This window comes from Sphaeramia orbicularis, chromosome 16, assembly GCF_902148855.1.
Source record: "Sphaeramia orbicularis chromosome 16, fSphaOr1.1, whole genome shotgun sequence".
Taxonomy (NCBI): domain Eukaryota; kingdom Metazoa; phylum Chordata; class Actinopteri; order Kurtiformes; family Apogonidae; genus Sphaeramia; species Sphaeramia orbicularis.
Genome location: NC_043972.1, coordinates 17,440,336 through 17,462,300, shown reverse-complemented (window position 1 = coordinate 17,462,300; position 21,965 = coordinate 17,440,336). Strand labels below are relative to the sequence as shown.

The 21,965-nt window shown below is 37.1% G+C and overlaps 1 protein-coding gene across 2 annotated transcripts in view; it reads left to right on the top strand.

The window, feature by feature from the left end:
- The window catches only part of hace1 (HECT domain and ankyrin repeat containing E3 ubiquitin protein ligase 1), a 67,132-nt gene that overhangs the window by 42,493 nt on the left and 2,674 nt on the right, over positions 1–21,965 (top strand). For both annotated transcript variants that reach the window (XM_030159030.1, XM_030159031.1), the window contains 7 exons: positions 793–880; positions 958–1,107; positions 5,357–5,553; positions 11,979–12,110; positions 15,824–15,922; positions 17,735–17,805; positions 17,903–18,016. In XM_030159030.1, coding sequence (XP_030014890.1) covers positions 793–880; positions 958–1,107; positions 5,357–5,553; positions 11,979–12,110; positions 15,824–15,922; positions 17,735–17,805; positions 17,903–18,016 — 851 coding nt within the window. The remainder of the gene's footprint in view (positions 1–792; positions 881–957; positions 1,108–5,356; positions 5,554–11,978; positions 12,111–15,823; positions 15,923–17,734; positions 17,806–17,902; positions 18,017–21,965) is intronic.

Genomic DNA, 21,965 nt, shown 5'->3' with positions numbered 1-21,965 from the left:
TGATATGATTTCACTAACCAGTCGGTACTGGAATGATTCTAGTGAAACTTGTTAGTGTGATATACAGGCACTTTTGTGATTTTCATATGTTTTGAAAACATTTCTGTCAGTAAAACATAATTTACTGTGAATTATGCATTTATTTATTCATACGTTTATTGAAATGCCTTTTCTACGACACACAATAGGTACAATCTCAACCAAAAAAGTAGGCACGCAAGTATAAAAGTACATAAAGTCAAGGTCTTGGGTAAGAAAATAGCAGTTTTTAAAAAGTTCGGGAAAAAGTCTGGAACTTTTGTTTGGATAAAGAGGATTTCACCCTGTAATACTCTGGCCATTATCTGATTTCTAGAGTAATCAGATTATTATTGGTCATGTAAACAGTATAATCTGATCTGTTTTATCAGATAACAGCAGTAATCAGTTTATGAGAAATCAGATTAATACACCTGGATTTGTCCTCAATACTCCAATGTTTTCATGCACCTGTTAATCAGATTGTTTTAGTTTTTGTACATCTGTGTAAAAAAAATTCATAGAAAACGCAAGTGACATAGTCAAGTGTGAGCAGAAGACAATAATAGTAATAATAATAATAATGGACTAAATGTCTAAACCTAGATTTGTTGATTATCATACTACTAAAGTGCATACAAACAGATCTGATTATTACAATTATCTGGTTTCTCTCAGTTATCTGATTTTCATGGCCTTGTAAACGGGCCCAGCGTTTTAAGCTTAAACCGAGGCTTATCCCGTTCATATTCAACTGTACATGTGGTGTTGCAGGGCCAGGGCGTGGTTCGGGAGTGGTTTGACATCCTGTCCAATGAGATCATCAACCCAGACTACGCTCTGTTCACTCAGTCAGCTGACGGTACGTGAACTTGCTCTAGACGTGATGACGGACTGGTTCTGCTGGGTTTTAACTGTGTATGTGTATGCGATCCACAGGGACCACGTTCCAGCCCAACAGTAACTCCTCGGTGAACCCGGACCACCTGAACTACTTCCGGTTCGCGGGTCAGATCCTGGGTCTGGCTCTGTACCACCGACAGCTGGTCAACATCTACTTCACACGTTCCTTCTACAAACACATACTAGGTAAAAGTAACCTCTATGAATACAAATAATAAGGTCAGAACAGGAATAATAACGTCTTCCACTTTTCTTCTACAGCAGCATCGGTCACTGCTTTTACGTACACACAAATATTTGGCTGTTATTAGAAATGTTATGATCTTCTTCATTTGCAAGTCATGTCAACAGCAAAATCAATACTTACATTCCAAACGAGGCCTTATGTGGATTAAGGCATTTTCTGAATGTATATGTGTTGGCTGTTTTCCAGTGAATGATGGTAGGGCAGTTGAAATAACTCGCTTTTTTCATGTTTCACATTTTCCTTCCTGTGTTTGTGAATAATAGCTGGCAACACTTGTACTTTCACTCAAATGTTTATTCATTTTTATATCAGCATGTTCTTTGTGTTTATTATGGGGGGGCACAGGGGTCCTCCAGTTAGAAGATTTTATGTTTTTCACCAAGAATCATATAATATAATTTTGGATCATTATTATTGATATCATATAAATAAAAAAGGTAATGGCAGAATTAAAAAAAAAAAAAAAAAAGTAGTTCAGCATGGTAGTAGTTCAAACAAACTACATTTTTACCCCTGGAGAAATGTAGTTTGTAAAACTTTGACTAGAAAAAGTAGTTTTAGCAACTACTTTTTATTTTCAACGTTAAATTTTGAAGGTACATGTGGTGTATATGAAGCAAAATGTGGCCATGGTTGGGGCGGCACTTCACTATTGGGGGTGGTGCTGGGGGGAGGGTTGTCCATGGTGACGACCACACAATGTTAGTAACACTGGTCAACAACAAATTTATTGTTTAAGTTTTTTGAGCTGATTTAGGAAAATTTTGGTGTGCTGAATCCAAAAATCACATTAATTTTGCTCAATCAGGTCAACTTTCCGAACTATGCTACATATTGGCTTTTTAACATTTTTGCTTACATTTATGGGCATTTTCACATCATGTGATACAAAATTCTTTCATATTTCTTGCAATGAACGAGTTCTGAAGATTTTACTTTTGCCAATTTATGATTAATGGTTTTTTTAATATTACAGGTGAATGAAATGGCTTCGACTAGAAGATCTTGTAAAAATAAGCCTGACGTATTCTGCTACATCTGTGGTGAATACACCATTGTACCTAACAGGAATCCTGTTAGAAAATGTTTTTTTTTCTCTTAAAACCTATTTTGGGTGAGAACTATATAAAAAATCAACTGATAAAGTCACAAAAATGTAATCAATTTTGTGAGTAGATCACATTTTTCAAAATCAAATTAGTAAAAAAACCTGACCTGATTGAGAAAAACAGATGTCATTTTTGGATTTAGCGGTGCAAAATGGTCCTAATTCAGTTGAAAAAACCTAGACAACTTGCAAAAACATTTTTTTGTAACCCAGTGTAATGATTGCACATCTGCAAAGCATTCGAGTGCTGCTAGGGAAAGCCAATCAGCCAATCTGTCATGTCATGACATGATGATGATCATGCCTTCAAAGCAATTCAGAATGGAAGAAAAAGGGACTGTCTTGCGTTCAATGGTGAAATACAATTTATATTACATAAAAATACATCTTAAAAAAAACCCTTAATTTTATGTTGACGGCCAAAATTGTAGTTTACAAATTGAGTAGTTAAACTACAAAAAATTACCCAAAAAGTACTTGAACTACTTGACGAGGCACAAATTATAAATGTAGTTTAACTACCAGCAAGTTAGAGCAAAATGTAGTTGGACTACGCAGTTCAACTCTATGTATTTTAAGTCTCCCCAACACTGAATTTAATGCTGTAATTTATTTAACATTAATTTAGCCAAAATGACTGTAATACTGTACCCAAGCCTTATATTGGTAGAGAAAACTCTGGGTGTAGGATATGCAGAATATGTGTTTTAGGTACATACAATTATAAAACACATTCAAATGCAGTTCATGGTAAAAGAAAGTATCAGTTGTCTGTACACACACACAGTGAATAATAAACCACAGTTCGCCATCATTAGTGTTCAGTTGGACTTGTATAAGAATTCAGTATTCACTCTCTGAATCAGTCTACACCAGCTTCTGAGAAAAGCTACTAAATCTCCACTATGTGAATCAAACTGTCTGCTGAATAAAGTCACAGATTATGTGGGGTGAACAGAACCATTGTAGGAAGTGTAATTAAAAACAGTTAGCTGAAAGAGACTTAAATGGATTAAATGAGTTCGGCAAGAAATGTAGTGGTCATGAGTTTGTCGACTAAACTTATGCTTTGTTGTTGCTAACAGAACAATCTAAAATGTCACTCCTTTCACTGAACACAATTTTTCACAATTCTATAGAAGTGTAGTATTAAAGGTTACATTAGAAAAAGTCATTACCTTTGGGTCGTTTTTAGCTCATTGGTCGATAGGCCATGAAGGAGCTGTGTCCCATGTTATTGCCGACATCTTCGTCATTATCAATTTCTTCAAACAGCTTCTCTGATGAAACTACTGGTCGGATTTTTGAGAAATTTAAATTTTTGAATTTTTGACAAATTTGTAAAGTATTTTTCTTTGTGTTTACTTTTAAAGGGCCATGTTTTGGTGACTAAAAATATGGAAATGGTTACAGATATCATGTAGTTACTACTGAGCACTGATAGGAAGTCATATATGGGCTTTAATCTGGATCCATGACCTTTGACCTTGAGTGACCTTGAAAGGTCAAACCCAAGGTCGCCATTGTCTATATTTCAACAATCTTCTTTGCCGAAAATACTGCTCAGATTCATTTCGCATTTTATATGTAGCTTCCTTGGAACGATGTTTACAAAGCGTTCCAAGGTTTAGAAGATTTTAGATTTTTAATTTTTGATGAATTTTTGAGATATTCGAAATTCACCTTTACTTATAATAAGCCATATTGTGATGGCTTATAACAGTGACAGGGTTAAAGATATCAAAATAATTACTTCTGAGCACTGATAGGAAGTGATATATGGACTTTCATTTAATTAGTTGAGTTCTCCTCCAGTGAAAGTACCACCCACTTCTATTGGGAGATTGATCTCCTGCATTAAGACCACAGGACTCGAACATAACAGCCAAACCTGACAACCAGGGAAATTCAACTTGTTACTGATTCTTGACAGAACATGGCGGGGAGATACAGGGCCATTGGTCCTATTTTTCTTTGCGTTACAGGTTTAGGGGTCATTCCACCTCAATTCAACAAGTGCCTCCTGCTCGACCATCTTAGATTTGCTTGAAATTTTTACCATATAAAGTTCAACACTAAAAAACACCTCAGGCAAAATTTCAGATTGATATATCAAATACATTTGAAGAAAAAAATTCGTGAACAGGGTACCCCTCTTGCCGTTTTTGGTGCATTTCGCGATTGTCTTAAAATGTAGCAAATTTTAGAGTGCAATATCTCAGTAAGTTTTCTAGCTAAATGCATGAAATTTTCAGCAAAGAATGACTACCACATATAGATTGCATATGTGTATTATCAATAACATTGTCTTTATTGGGACTGTGGTATGACCTTGTGAAATCTGGAAAATAAACTTGAAACTTTTACGAACCCCTATATTTATTGACCAATTAAACACAAACCAAATATGATATATTGCAAATAATTACACATCCTTTTACATAAGTATATAGAGTAATCAGATCAGCATTTATTAATGGGTATGATCCTCTTTTGTTGTTGTTTTTGTCATAATAAAATCGCAAAATAACATTTTTCATTAATTTTCACTTTCAAATACCACAGGTATGACAAGGAGTCCCAACCAAAAGAACTTATTTTCTGAAAGACCATCACATATGCTTACAAAATGTAAAATTTCATGATGGTTCTAGGACTCCAACCTACAAAAAAATATTTTTGAATAACCCAGCTATATCGCTTACGATTCTTATCATCTGATCATGAAATTCGAGATGCTTGAACTGTTTGACTGTGCAGAGTATAGTGATTTATTTACTAAACACCAAATGTGATAGAACAATCTGTTTGTAACATATTTCCAACAGTGAACATGACAATAGTTATAACATATATGTTATAACTATACCTTCTTTGGATACATTTGATATATTGGTCTGAAATTTTGGCTGGCCTAGTTTTCATGGTTGAACTTCACATGGTAAAAATTTGAAGCAAATCCAAGATGGTCGAGCAGGAATTTTTTTCTAAACCCGTTGAATTGAGGTGGAATGACCCTTAGGTGAGTAATCATGACATTGTGCGTCAAATGTGCACATTTGTATTTGTGCTTTTTGTAGGTATCCCAGTGAACTACCAGGATGTGTCGTCCATTGACCCAGAGTACGCCAAGAACCTGCAGTGGATCCTGGACAATGACATCAGTGACCTGGGTCTGGAGTTAACCTTTTCTGTGGAGACCGATGTGTTTGGAGCGATGGAGGAAGTACCGCTGAAACCCGGAGGGACCAGCATCCTGGTCACCCAGGACAACAAGGTCAGCCTCATCAGAAAGTCACAGCAGGAAATCAGACCTTTTTTCTTTCCATTAAATTCAGTGTATTCATCTGTGAGTTTATATAGATGGTACAAGTGAAAAATATCAACTTACTGAGGTTATTTTTTTGTTCAGCACTCATTCAATTGAGGTAGGAGAGACGATTTAGCCATATAAAACAAATTTTTTCCTGTTTTGTGCTCAGCTTTTTTCTTTTGATCATGAGCAGCACAGATATTTGGACAGATTTATGTCATACGTTGTGTGTTAACTTGCTCATAAGATGGTGGTTCCCAACCTTTTTTGGCTTGAGATCCCATTTTATTTATTTATTCATTTATTTATTTTCAATTCTCTTTGTATTGGTATTTTCATGGTTCACATATTTATTCACATAGCAATTCACCATTCGCATCCATTCATCTGAAAATTATAATTTAATCTCACATCAATACCGTGACTCCACAAATAAGGATGATTGGTCCTCTCTCTGCAATATCAAAGATGTAATTTTTACAATACAAAATTCAGAACTAAACTCCCTAGAACAGGAAGGCTGGGGTGCACATTTGTGATATTTCAAAAATAAATTAAAAAAAAAAAATAGAAAGCATTGATACAAAAGGGTTTAAAAGGGAAAAAAATGGGTGAAATGGACATAAGACATGCTCTTAGATTAACAAAGCTCGAACTGGTGTGACATACCCGATCCATCTTTCCCATCTTTTCAAAAACAGACCTTGTTATAGTCTTATTGCTAAAGTAATTCTTTCCATCTTAAAAATGTCATAAATGATGTCAATCCACTCCTCCACTATGGGGTCGTGATCCCATTTTAACATCACAAATTTCTGGCAACCCCAGACATTCAAAACAGAGACTTTTTTTTTTTTTGGCTAAAATTTATGTTTTTGATCAGGTAATAGTTTGCTATACTATGTTGCAAATAAAAGTTAATTTTAGACAACATTTAGGCTATATAATGTATATTATGCACGTTTTTAGTGTCAGCTTCTCAGTTTCTCTTGGAGATGTCTTAACGGGGTCAGGCGGGTGAAGAAATCTTTCCATTCCTTGTTCGGTCCGGTTTTCTGACTGTGACTGTGTCCGAGCAGGTTGAAGCGTAGTAACGCACACGGTCACATAATCGGGTCAATCAAGATATGCCTTGTCAGATATTATATCCTGCATTTTATTTGAGCTTGATTTTTATTTTAAAAAGTGTGTGGTGTTTTAATTAGAATGAAATATATATTGAAAAACTATTTTTTTATTTGTAATTTTTTTTTTTTTTTATCAATTACTAGAAATTTCAGGCGACCCCAAGGTTGACAAACTCTGTCATACGCAGATTATGTTACTTTATATGAGGATGTCGTGGATCACAAAAGTTTGTATTAGTTTAGTTTAGTTTAGTTTATTAGTTTGATCCCCGTTAGCTGCTGCACACCACAGCAGCTACTTTTCCTGGGGTCATCAACAACACATAAACAAAGCACCACAATTTCCCACAACTCACTCAACAAACAGGAATGCCCATACACTCAACACAACAATACAAAAACCAAAAATTAACAACAGCACACAATACAAAACAATTACAATAACAATGATAATACCAACAACAACAGAAAAAAAGAATAAATAAACCAAAAATCAGAAACAAAAAATAAAAACATAAAATAAAAATAAAAACAAATAAAAACAGCTCCACAACAAACAAAAAAAACAAACCATCTAGATCAGGGGTGTCAAAATCATTTTCTTTCGGGGGCCACATTCAGCCCAATTTAATCTGAAGTGGGCCGGACCAGTAAAATAATAGCATGATAGCCAGTTAAAAAATGGCAACTCCAAATTGCTTTAGTGCAAAAAATTACATTAAATTATGCCAATATTGACGTTTACAAACTATGCAAACAAAAAGGATGTAAATAACCTGAAAAAAATGAAATTTGTTAAGAAACATAAGTACAATTTTATCAATATTATGCCTCGACTTATCATTTATACATATGCATTACAGATCAGATCTATGAAGGCACAAAACATTTAGTCACAGGCAGAATATTGTTAAAATTGCACTTGATTTTCTTTAGACATTTCAGGTTGTTCATATTTGTTCAGGTTATTCACATTTTATTGTTAAAGGATAGTTTGTTAATGTAAATATTTTCATAATTTAATGTTTTTTGCGCAAAATCAAAGAGAAAAAAATAAGTGTTGTCATTATTTATAGATTATTATGATACTATTTTTGAGTTTGATGCCCTAACTTGCACTTTGCAGATTCATCCCGCGGGCCTGATTGGAACCTCTGGCGGGCCGGTTTTGGCCCCCAGGCCGCATGTTTGACACCTGTGGTCTAGATGATGTCATTATACGATGTGCAATAGCTCAGACAGTTATTCTTGGGTAAATATGAAAATTCTCAACCTTTTAGAAAAACTAACTGCTTGAATTTCTGAAATGAAAAGTTGTAGCAATGTATTCCATGCCACCATTGCCCTGTATTGCACACTACTCTGTATTTCACAGGTGTCAAACATGCGGCCCGGGGCCCAAATCCGGCCCGCCAAAGGGTCCAGTCCGGCCCTTGGGATGAATTTGTGAAATGCAAAAATTATACTGAAGATATTCACAATTCCCCTAATTCAATCTCAAGTGGGCAGGACAAGTAAAATACTATCACAATAACATATAAATAATGACAACTTCAAATGTTTCTCTTTGTAAATGTAAATATTTTCATGTATTTACACTAAAACAAAGTATAATTTTGCAAAAAAATGTGAATAACCTGAAATGTCTTAAGAGAAGTAAGTACAATTTTAACAATATTCTGCCTGCTACTAAATGTTTTGTGTGTTTGTAGACCCACTGTGATCTGTAAGTTCTAATGTACATGTGGAAATGATAAACTGAGGCTTAATATTGTTAAAATTACACTTATTTTTTTCAGTTTGTTCATGTTATTCACATCTTTTGAAAGGATATTTTGGAATTGACATCATTTATAAGTTCTTATCCTCTTATTTTACTGGTCTGGCCCACTATAGATCATATTAGGCTGTATGTGGCCCCTGAACTAAAACGAGTTTGACACCCCTGTTCTAAATGGACAGTTTAGGACTATCGGAGCTGCTTTATTTTGCGCAATTTGAAGTTTATTTAGATTTATTTCTGATGTGTATGACCAAACGATTGAACAATAATCTAAATGCAATTAGATCATGGGTTCTGAGTCACAGATGGAATCACTTTTTGAATGAGAAAAAAAACACAAATACACATTTTCTCTTCATTTATTTCTTAAGAAATTAAAACAAAGCTGCACAGACCATGACCTTAAATGGAAAACTACTACTGCTAATGCGGTAGTAATTGGAAATGGACATATTCGATATTCAGTTGTTTTAGATTCAACAAACATTTGTGGAACTGTTCTTCAATGGAAAATTAAACACTGAATGATAAATAATTAAACAGATTACAGAAACTAATACTCCTCTCACTCAAACTAATAAAAAAAAGTATATTAATTACAAATTTAATCTCTCTGTACAAGTGAAATCCAGGTGAACATTAATTGCATCTGCCTCTTCAGTGAAAAATGAGCAAATTTTTATTAAACTTGGAGGAAGGCTAGAATGTGAACCACAGAGGGAAACCCATAAAGTATTAATGTGGATCCGTACATGTTATGATAGTCTACAGAAGCACCACCATCGTAGTGGATCAGCCCTTTGAATGGACGTCACTAATAATAAAAGCAGGTTCTGTGGTTTCTTTGCTCTTTGCAATAAGTGAAGAAAGTCAAACTATATTTCATCACCCGTTATCTTCTCCTTATCCAGGTCAGGGTCACAGTGACAGCACCTTAAGCTATGATGATTAAACCCTGACTTAATCCACGGTTCATGCAACCCAAACCGCCAAGTTTGATCAGAACGGATCATAGAACAGTTACAGAAGCTCCACTGATAATTTTACACATAAGGATACTGAATGTTCCACAGTTTTATTCAACAGAACTACAGTTATTTTTATAAGAAAAAGAACACAAAGATGTTTCTTCTTCTTCTTGTCCTCCTCCTTCTCCTCCTCCTCCTACTCTTCCGTCTTCTTACTCTTCTCCTTCTTCTGCTTCCTCTCCTCCTCCTCCTCCTTCTTCTCCACCTTCTCCTCCCCCTCCTCCTCCTTCTTCTTGTTGTCCTCCTTCCTTTCCTTCTGTTCCTTCTTCTTCTTCTTCTTCTTCTTCTTCTTCTTCTTCTTCTTCTTCTTCTTCTTCTTCTTCTTCTTCTTCTTCTCCCCCTCCTTCCTCCTCCTCCTCCTCCTTCTTCCCTCTTCCTCTCCTCCTCCTCCTTCTTCTTCTCCCCCTTCTCCTCCCCCCTCCTCCTCCTCCTTCTTCTTGTCATCCTCCTTCCTCTCCTTCTGTTCCTCCTTCTTCTTCTCCCCCTCCTTCCTCTTGTCCTCCTTCTCCTCCTCCTCCTTCTTACTCTTCCCCTTCTTCTGCTTCTCCTCCTCCTCCTCCTTCTTCTTCCTCTTGTCCTCCTTCCTCTCCTTTTGTTTCTTCTTCTTCTTCTTCTTCTTCTTCTTCTCCCCCTCCTTCCACTCATCCTCCTCCTTCTCCTTCTTCTCCTTCTCCTCCTCCTTCTTAGTCTTCTCCTTCTTCTGCTTCTTCTCCTCCTCTTCATCCTTCTCCTTCTCCTCCTGCTTCATAGTCTTCTCCTTGTGCTTCTTCTCCTCTGCATCCTTCTTCTTCTTCTCCTCCTCCTCCTCCTTCTTCCTCACCTTCTCCTCCCCCTCCTCCTTCTTCTTCTTGTCGTCCTCCTTCCTCTCCTCCTGTTCCTTCTCCTTCTTCTCCTCCTCCTCCTTCTTACCCTTCTCCTTCTTCTGCTTCTCCTCCTCCTCCTTCTTCTTCTTCTCCACACTTCTTCTCCTCCTCCTTCTTCCTCTTGTCATCCTCCTCCTTCCTCTCCTCCTGTTCCTTCTCCTTCTTCTTCTTCTTCTCACCTTCCTTCCTCTCATCCTCCTCCTCCTTCTTCTCCTTCTCCTCCTCCTTCTTAGTCTTCTCCTCCTCTTCAACCTTCTTCTTCTCCTCCTTCTCTTTCTTGTCCTCCTCCTTCTTCTTCTCCTCCTTCTCCTCCTGCCCCTCCTTCTTCTTAGTCTTCTTCTGCTTCTTTTCCTCCTCCTCCTTCTGCTTCTTCTCCTCCCCCCTCTCTTGCTCCTTCTTCTCCTCTTTCTTCTCCTTCTTTTCTTCCTCTTCCTCCTCTTCCTCCTCCTCTTCTGTCACCACCCCACATCCAAGCTTCCTGTAATGACAGCTGTCAACTAAAGTTGTTCGTGGAGGTTGTGGGTGTGAAAATGTTAAAAGTGACCAATCATAGAAAGGCCTGTGTCCTTCTTCTGCTTCTTCCTCCAAATTGTCAAATGTCAGGTCCATTCATATGAAGTCATCTCAACCTTTAGAGCACAGTAAAATTGGGAGACTTCTGCTGCAAATTTCTACTTTTATATGTTCCATTCTTTGGCTTCCCTTTGTACTGTTCCTCTTCACTTTGATCTGTACAGCTCTCACTTGCTTTATACGTCTCCAAGGATTTATATTATGCAAGTGACAGTAAATATACCTACATATGTGAATACTATATTTTGCTAGTGAACATATTTTATCGAACTCATGACATGTGACATAAATCTGAAAATACATGAATGAATAAATGAAGCACAGGTACAGGTTTGACCTTCCTTTTTTCTTTTGTCTGATTGTTTTTTTTCTGAATGTGCTTGATAATAAAAAAGGGAAAACAATGGGGAATACGAAGGAGTTCGACAGTTTTGTACACATTAGCTGCTATATCTTTGCTTTTTCTTGTAATCATAAGCACAGTGTCATATCACTAAATAAGCAGCGGTCGCAAAATCCGACAGAAGACAGGGAGAGTTATTGTTTAGGTATTGATATGAACTTAACTCAAACTAAATGGCCTCCTTCTTCCTGAATGATTTCCTTCTTAGATTAAATGCGACAAAAGTCCAAAAAAAAAATGTTTCTGCTAACTGTTCTCATCTGTCTGAGAGCATTAAACATCGAGCTGTACTTGTGGACTTAAAAGTTTTCGATATTTTTGCGGTGTCACGCAGCAGCGGTGCGACTGGCGGAGGCGTTAATGACCAGCTTAAGTCCCCCTCTAGTAAATTCATCCATAGTTGGTCTCCTATGAGCGATTGATCTGTCTCCTCCAGCTTTGTGCCTCCAAATAGTCCTAATTAGAGAGTGCAATTACGCAGCTGTCCTGCAGATGGCACTGTCTTCTAAAGCAGGACAGGAGGGGAGTGTGTACTCTTGTGTGTGCGAGTGTGTTTGTCGTGTCTGTCAGCACGTCCTGCAGACTTTGATGTGTGTGTGTCCTCGCTCTCAGGCCGAGTACGTCCAGCTGGTGACGGAGCTGAGGATGACGCGAGCCATCCAGCCGCAGATAAACGCCTTCCTGCAAGGATTCCACACCTTCATCCCCCCCTCGCTCATTCAGCTTTTCGACGAGTATGAATTGGTTAGTCGTCCTCTCTTTTTCATTCCTCTACTTTCCCCTTCCTCGTCATCCATCCTGTTTTGCACTTGCTCCTTCACCCGTCCGGCTCTGATGCAGGGATTGATTAGCCATGTCTGGCAGGAGGGGTGGGACGGGCGAGGGAGGGGGGTGGAACCAGGAGGCCGGGGTCACCTTGAGGCCCCTCCCTCCTCTCCGGCTCCCATCAGATGGATTTTTTTTCTGTGTGTCGGCAGATTCCCCTGTCCTTTCTTCTGGACGGATCAATAGTGTAGCACACTGATTATCCCACCTTGGATTTGTTGGACATGCCTCGGTCATGCCGTCATTGATGGCCAGCTGACAGATGAACAGCACGTTGTGTGTTTTCACCGCACAACGGCTGTTCAGATCTCACCTCGGCTCTGCGAATGCACACAGATGCGTACACTGTGTTGTTGTTAGAGTCAAGAAATCAAAACCCAAACCCACTGATCCTTGAACTGATCCTCCCACCAAAACTGTGTATTATACCCCAATTTATTTTATTCCTCTGCGACATTCACCTTCATTACTGTAAACACATATAAACACACACTCCTAGTTTATACGGACTTCCACATACACTGTTGTGCTGCAAGACATAGTCAGTGCAACACCCAATGCCTGCAAATAGCTGTAAATAAATGGATGATTTGAGTATCAGAATGTGGAAGAATATGGTGTTCAGAATTTCATATGTTTTTCCAGTATTTTTCATTAGCTTTACCACAGGTTGCCAGTGCAGCCAAAGGGTTAGAGTTGCTAGACAGAACTCAATGCAATAGAGAGAACAGCAAGTCTAGATTTATGAGACTACACGTACAGTCCTACATCTCCACCTGGAATGTTGGTCAAGGTTCAGTGTTCATTGATTTCCATCACCTAGGACTTAGATGTAATCTTTTGGCAGTTATTTGGCGCCATAGTGACACGCACAGAGTCGATATGTAGCAAGGATTATACTTTATGCTAAACTGATTGACTCGAAAGCTTCTGTACTTGTTTTTGGTAACAAAAAATAAAGCCATAATTCTCTTTTGGTATAGTGTGATTTAAGTGGATTATGAAAAAAACAAGAACTCTACCCACTTGTGTGGACACTGTTTTCACAGTGCAGTAAAAATTTGAAAATGACCCTTAAAAGTGCTTGAATTTGACCTTGAAAAATGTGTACGAACCCTCTTTAACCCATAAAAACCCAAACAGCCACTGCCGACAAAGACCATCTACTGATCTAAACTGTTTAGTATCTGTTGATCCGCTAATCCTATCAATCCATGTAAATAATTGGTGTAAAATACAGTTTGTCGTCTTTTCATGGTCATCAGATATGACCATTTGGACGTTCAGAGGCTCCGTAGTGAACGTGGAAACACCGTCATCTTCTACAACATTGATTCACCATTGATCTGACCAATGACAATGGATGGACACATTGGGTTTATGTTCAGTTAAAGAGAGATTTTACTGAAAAAGTCACCTTTTCTTCAGTTTTCTCTGTTTCTGACATAATAGCCTTTGAATGTAATCTGAGCTTTAATGAACATCTACATGATTAGTGAATTACACCAAAAAAACTCAACATAAAAAGGGTAATATTGCAATAAATGGCGACAAAACACTTAAGATAGGTTGAATATAGAGGAAAAAATCATTTCGGAACTGCCACAAAAGTAGTACTGGGTCTTTATAGGTTTAAACACACAGCTTTTTATACTCAGGTCTGTCTTTCATATAGGATCTGAGAAATACAGGAGTTTCAGTCTGGAAAAGTATGGAATTTTAGAGTATAACGATGAAGAAAAGCTGTATTCATGTGTCATTTTCAAACATTTCAGCCCCAGTCGGACGGAACAGGCTCTAGAAATGAGAGATATTGTAACAGTTTGGTGGTTTGGGACCTCATTGTCAATCAGAGGTGCACTGATCGATGAGACCTTGACCGGTATTGGCTGGTTTTCAGCTTGATCGGCTGTGACCTTTGACTGGGGGATCGTTCTCAGATATATCCAGTTCTCAGCTATTCGAGTAACGCCACAGGTCCGCGCACACCAGCAGGGTGGACATTCTTCACCATGAGTAACGAAGTCACAAGGGAAAAAAAAAATACATATATATATATATATATATATATATATATATATATCAGACGTGACTTGCCAAGTGAAGTGATCATCACACATGTCTGCCGTAGCGCTGCTAAAGCCATGAATAATCACTCACCTGCTACTGCTATGATGAGGAACATGTGGGATCCACTGGAATTAAAGTCCAGTTGGATTTTATATGTAGGACCATTTTATTTTGTGTCGCCCTGTACACTGTTCTACTGCAAAAAAAAACAAAAGGACAAGTTTGATCAAATTTGGAATAACTGGATTTTATTCATAGCCCCCACGAGAGCAGACTATTTGATCTCACTGGCAATGTTTTTCTTTGTAATACACTTACTTAATTTCTGATTGGTTATCGATGATCATTCCTGTGACAGCGACGACAGGTGGACCCCCCCCCCCCCCTTTGATTTCTGTACACAGTTCCATATATGTTGTTCAATCTTTAATTAAATTGTAACAGAGTGTTCTTTAAGTGAATGTATGAGCCCCATCTGGCTATGTTTATTCTGCACAAACCAGATCATCCTTTGTTGGATAATGTACAGGGTGGGGAAGCAAAATTTACAATGAACATTTAGTTGTTTTTTCTCAGCAGGCACTACGTCAATTGTTTTGAAACCAAACATATATTGATGTCATAATCATACCTAACACTATTATCCATACCTTTTCAGGAACTTTCGCTCATATGAGTAATCAGGAAAGCAAACGTCAAAGAGTGTGTGATTTGCTGAATGCACTCGTCACACCAAAGGAGGTTTCAAAAATAGTTGGAGTGTCCATAAAGACTGTTTATAATGGAAAGAAGAGAATGACTATGAGCAAAACTATTACGAGAAAGTCTGGAAGATACTATTAAAGAAAAATGGGAGAAGTTGTCACCCGAATATTTGAGGAACACTTGCGCAAGTTTCAGGAAGTGTGTGAAGGCAGTTATTGAGAAAGAAGGAGGACACATAGAATAAAAACATTTTCTATTATGTCCATTTTCTTGTGGCAAATAAATTCTCATGACTTTCAATAAACTAATTGGTCATACACTGTCTTTCAATTCCTGCCTCAAAATATTGTAAATTTTGCTTCCCCACCCTGTATATCCATTGTGGTTACGTGAATGTAATGACTGTGAAATTTAAGATATTGAAGGAGAATGGTCACTACGAGGACGAACGAACGTTGTTCCACAATCCGAGGCTTTTCATATTTGGGACTCATTTGCCTTATGGGCTGGTGAAGTGCATCTTCTGAACTCAAAACAAAAACTGGAATGACATTTGTCTCTTTTTAGCAATGTCGATCTGCTGGTGAATTTACCTGTTCATTCCAAATAAAGATACAATTTTTTTTTAAAAATGCTTACAAATACCTACTCAAATGTGTCTAATACATGCATATAAGTTACTCTGCTTACATGACGGAGACTGTTGAACACCAAATGTGTCCACGTGTTGACGGGACCCTTCAGTCGTTTCTAAGGTGTTGTACTAACCAGCGGTAAACCCAGACACCTTCTTCCCTGTTTTCACAGTCTGCTGTGTTTTTTTTTTCCTCATCCTCTGTGTTTGTGTTTGTGCGTAGGAGCTCCTGTTGTCAGGGATGCCGGAGATCGATGTGCAGGACTGGTGCAGGAACACTGAGTACACCAGTGGCTACGACCCTCAGGAGCCAGTCATCCAGGTGGGCTCTCCTTCTTCTTCTTTGTCTCAGTTGACGTGGACTCGTCTGTCCTCCAATCAATTTAAATCTTTAACCCATAAAGACCCAGTGCTACTTTTGTGGTAGTTTTTTGTTTTTTTTTTTACACCCCCCCCCCCCCCCCCCCAAAAAAAAAAGGGAGGCTAGGGGTATTGTTTTTCATTCGGTTTGTTTCTGTTTGTTCGTTCACACTCTCAAGGCGTTGGAGTAAATAAATAAATGTTTTTAAATTCTAAGAGTCACAAAATTTTGCAAGTATGGCCACGAAACAGGCATTAAATTCTGTCTTAGTAGTCTTAAACAGGTCTTAAAAAGTCTTAAATTTAACTTGTAGGAATCTGAATAAAAACACCTCATTTCAGGATGTTTCAAAGCATTAGGATGAAAGAAGCTGAAGAGACATCCCACTGCTGTTGAAGTACAGCTTTATAAGTACTGCTCCTTACCTGAATGTGTCTATCTTGAAGAACGACGTGTAATGAGGGACATAGAGTACTGTCAGAGTTCCAGTGTGTTGGCAGAGCTGTGACAGAGTTTACACAAAGCTTTTCTTCGTCAGACTTATCCAACGCAGCCTGTGTTTAACCTGAACAGGTGCCCCAGTTTATCTTCCTCCTACATGTTCTCAGTTTCAGTTTAATCTTGTGACTCAGCGAGGTTTGATGTCTACGCTGCACTTCAAACACAGTTTTACATTTTAGACCAGTTAAAACCAGCCTAAATATGTACCCCACCTTCTGGTATATATATAAAAAGAAAAAAATGCTAGGTATATACAGGGTTCCTCATGGGGGCTTAAAAAGTCTTAAAAGATTTGAATTTACAAATCTGCATTTCGTGCCTTAAAAAAGTCTTTAAAAGGTATTCAATTTGATATGGAAAGTCTTGGGTATTGTTGCCGTAAACTTGTTCACTGTACTGCGTTTAAGCTGCAAAGAAAGTAACGTTAGTCGACTCAACCCGACAATTTATATTGAAATTATAAAACAATTATTGTTAATTTTACAGTAACGGTGGCATTGGAGTAAATAAATACATACAAAACGCTAATTTTTGCCAGCGTGGCCATGAAATAACCTGTGAAATGGACATTAAATTCTGTTCTAAGTAGTCTTTAAAAGGTCTTAAAAAGTCTTAAATTTAACTTGTAGAAACCTGTAAGAACCCTGTATATTAAAAAAAAAAAAACATTTCTATTTCATGTTAAGGCTGGTTTTAACTCTTAAAATGTGAAATCCGGATGTATAGATATACCAGGAATCCCATCCATCCTTCCATCTGTCCGTCCAAAATTTTTGTCCATCCCATTTCCAGGACACCATTGGCAAAATTTTAATTTCAGGTTTTGTTTTTTACTAATTTTTGAAATTTTCAACTTAGCCACTTTGTCCAAATGGCTAAGTTTCTCTGACATTATTCACCCATTTCTTTTCTTCTACCACGAGGAGAGGTAGAGCGCACAGTTTAATGGTAGAATTGCAATTTTTAGATTTTTTTTTTTTTTAACAATTTTTTAAAAATTTCATCTTACACACTTTGTCCAACTGATTTGTCGGACATTCTTCACCCAATTCTTTTCAAATTCACACACATATTCTTTGTGCCTTTCTCTTAATTTTTGCTTTTTTTTTTTTTTTTTTTTTACAAATTTTTGAACAACTTTTAAAAAGATTGAAAGTTAAGACTCTAGTCGTAGTATCTGTGAGCAGGAGGGGCTAAGTGTTACGCAACAGTGAAGGTGTATTAGTAAACTCTACTCACTTTTTCAATGGTGTTTTTTTTTTTTTTTTGCAGTGGTTCTGGGAGGTGGTGCAGAGTCTGACCCAGGAGGAGCGGGTTCTTCTGCTTCAGTTTGTCACTGGAAGGTTTGTTTGTGTTGGATTTTCTTCATAACTGAATGTATGTGAGCATCTAAAGGGTCTGTGAGCTTCATTTATGGTCCTGTGTCTGTCCATGTGTCAGCTCCAGGGTTCCTCACGGCGGCTTTGCCTTCCTGATGGGGGGTAGCGGTTTACAGAAGTTCACCATTGCTGCAGTGCCATACACCTCCAACCTACTGCCTACCTCCAGTACATGGTAATCACTTTATTTACCTCAATTTTTTTTTTTCCTCCGAAGTTTTTCTTTACTGAATTTTTATATTGTAACAATCATAACTCTACAATTGAATATAGATGAAAAAAATCGAATAAAAAAGAATATACAAAAAAATAAAAATAAATAAATAAAATATATTCTTAGTTACAATGACAAATTGTTTGTGTCCATCTTTTTAATATATGATAAGACAGGCTACCACATTGCGTAGAAGTTGGCTATTTGCTTCAAATCGTTCCGCTGTTGACCCATAAACGGCAAAATAAGCAAGAAAAAAGACCTAATCTCTCTCCATCTTAACACATTTTTCAGATCACATTGGTATTTTTTGTGATTTTTTTTTTCACGCTGTTCCATCTTTTCCATATTTGAAGTTGTCTTCAATAAGTCCATGCACATGCACATGCAAAACCAGGACCCCAGAAAGCAGATTTAATAAGAGAAAACTCTGGTAATACCGAATGGAGGAAAACGTTTGATTTGCAGTTTCACAAAGCCGGTTCGTCTTAACTTTGTGTCCGTCATATGCCCGCTCACTTTCAGATTTTCTTCAAAATCCCCAAAGTTTCTGTATGTCTCCTCCCTCCTGCCGTCTGAAGGAGATCTTTTATTCACTGCTTTGTTTCCTCATTCATACTGACGTATAACTCAGCGTGTATTCAGACTTCAGATACGTTCCAGACACATTCATTAAAGTCCAGAAGATGAAGATCACATTCACTTTTACAGCTTGTTTTATAGTAGTTTCTAAAATGCACAGTCTGGCCAAAAAAAACTGGATTTAACGCAGCAATTATTTCATATCCTGTCATTAGATAATTACTGCAGGGATTCATGTTTCAGCTGCGACAAGTTCTTTAACCCTTTAACTCAGGGGTGGGAAACATACGGCCCGTGGGCCAAAATCGGCCCAACAATGGTTTTGATCCGGCCCATGGGATGAATTTGCAAAGTGCAGAAATGACACTGAAGATATTAACGGTAAAGGGTGTGATCTCAAGTGGATCGGACCAGTAAAATAACAGCAGAATAACCTATAAATAATGACAACCCCAAACAATTTTAACAACGTTTTGCCTGTTATTAAATGTTTTGTGTATTTGTAGATCCACTGTGATCTGTGAGTTATAATTTACATGTGTAAATGATAAACTGAGGCATAATATTTTAAAAACTGCGCTTATTTTTCTTAAGAAATTTCAATTTTTTTCATGTTTGTTCTTGTTATGCATATTTTTTAAAGGGGTCATATTTTGCTAAACTCACTTTTATTAGTCCTTGGTTCATTTATTTGTATATTTGGACCCTAATAGTTCATAAAGTTTGAATTTGAACCCTCCAGGTGTTGCAAAGCTATCTTTATATGGGCGAGGTCAAGGGTGTCACACAGATGGACAGCCCACTACTTTTTGATTCATAACTTTTGAAGTTTAAGACAAATATTACCCATAATTGGAAAGGTCTAAATGCCGTCTTAAACATACTCATAGGGCAAAATTTAGTTTCAAATATTTTTAAATGAAAAATATCCAATACTACTGTGTCATGGATGGACAAAAATTTGACATCTATTTTTTGCAAGAATGACAAAGTTCTCAAAAGTGAAGTTCCTCTGACATTTTCCTCCCAAAATGTATTCAGTGTATACCTTAAACCCTCTATTTTACAACCTAATAATTGGTTAGAGGAAAAAACTATTTTATCATACCTGAAAAGCAAGCGTTTTGACAAATGGCAGCATCACAGATGGACAACAAAAGTAAATATCAAATTAAACATGTTTTATTTCAATTATCAATATCGTATACATTTTTTTCTTTACAATATTTGCAACATACAAATGAAATTAGCATGATATTCAAATGTATTTTGCATGGATATATGCAATTATAAATTTTAAACAGTGTGTTTAGAATATGACATAAATAATATGATAGTCAAATATCAATGTATTTGGAATATGTTTAGTTTATTTATGAGTTTATAAAATGAACCCAGAATGACGGAAGAAAACTGTCACAGTCATAAAACTCCTCTTTTTTTCACAAATTTTTTTCTCATTTCAAAATACATTTTCTTGAAAATGTAAGTAATTACCTACCCAAAATTATAAGTTTGGTGTAGATTGTTGTATTTTTTTTTTTTTGACCATATGTTAACCTTCCTTTGACTTCGCCCTTATGCACAGTACTGTATTTTAACTCCGCCGAATCAACATGGACGCTCTGTTGTCTGATTACCTGCTGGCAATTTAGAACCCTCTTTATGTCCCATAATTCCTCACAGTTTCTCATTGCATAGCGTCTCATTTTATAGATATTATTCTTAAGACTAGAATAAGGGTCTCTCCAAGCCTCATAACTAGAATATTGAAGTCCATTTAAACACACACAGGGATTGAACATTCTTAAATGTTTTTATTTACCAGTGCAAACAATCACATCATTAAGGTGTTTTTCTTTTTCACTTACTTGTGATAATACAACATATAATTTGCATAGATTATTTTACAAGTCATGTTTTGTGATCTCTGTAAAGGTAGTAACTGTAGACTATGATACTTTTTCCAGTTGTGAGTGAGTAATATGGGATGTTTTTTGGAAGAATTGCAGACAAAGGAAAAGAAAAACTCCAATATTTAAGCCAAAAACAATGAAACATCACTGGAAATATTGTTTTCCGTGCACATTACACTGTGTATTTGCTGCTCTGCTTGAATTTTGTGCCTTAACGTTGACAGGGGAGAGCAGAGACATGACAGAATACCCAGTCACCTCATCTTTTTATTTGTGTGACAACCGAGCGCTGTCTCTCTGCTCTCGTTTTCCATGACTATTAGTATTAGTGTTTGACCTGTAACATCAGTTTTGGAAAGCTTTGTTTCAGGTGATTTTTTTCCCGGTTCAGTTCTGAGTCAGGGTTAGTTTGATTCTCCACACAGCGAAACATACAAAGTGTTGAAAAAGCATTCCAATTCTGTCGGTTTTAGTAGAAATAAATGCACCGACACACCCACAGCGGCGCTCAGACTCAGAGCTTTAACAGAAGGACGTTGTGGAGTGATTAGGAACGCTGCACTAGAGGGCAGTGTGAGTCTTTGTGCCGTCAGCTCCGGATGGTGGCGTTTCATTTACACACAGGGAGAGACGTCTCTGCACGATGGAATGTGCAACAGGTAATTCATATCTCTGCAGGACGGTGTGGATATAAGACCTAAGTACTGGTTCAGCGGCTGCATGTGACAGACACAGTAATCACTGATGTCAAGGCCTGATCAGGAAGATGACGGTCGTTCGTCACTTCTATAGAGGGAAAAGCCGACGTCAAATCGAGTCTCCAGGACAGCTTTGATTCTACATTTCTGTAGATTCTACCAGAGGTTGGAATAGAATTCTTCCTCTAGATCAGGGGTGTCAAACTCATTTTAGTTCATTGGCCACACACCAGCCAATATGATTTTAAGTGGTAAATAATAACATAATAATCTATAATTACTTGAACTGTTTACACAGAACCGTAACCGGTACCATTATACCTCACACAAATCCACTGGTTTTGTCCACTGTGTATATTGTGTATTTGAAAAATTACATAGTTCACTATAACTATATCTTATTTGTTTATTTATTTTATTCTATTTTTTTTTTTTTTTACTGCATGCTCCTTACCTACTCCCTGTTCTATATATGCACCAAACCACTGAAGTGAATTCCTAGTGATAAGATAAGATAAGATATTCCTTTATTGATCCCACAGTGATGAAGTTCACAGTGTTGTCAGCAGGAAACATACACATAAACATAAACATACACATACACGTAAAACAAACAGTCATAAATTTGAATAAAAAAAGTGTTAAAAAGGAGAGTGCAAATACGGTTTGATTTGAATGTAGTGCAAATGGTTATAAATATAAAAAAATATATAT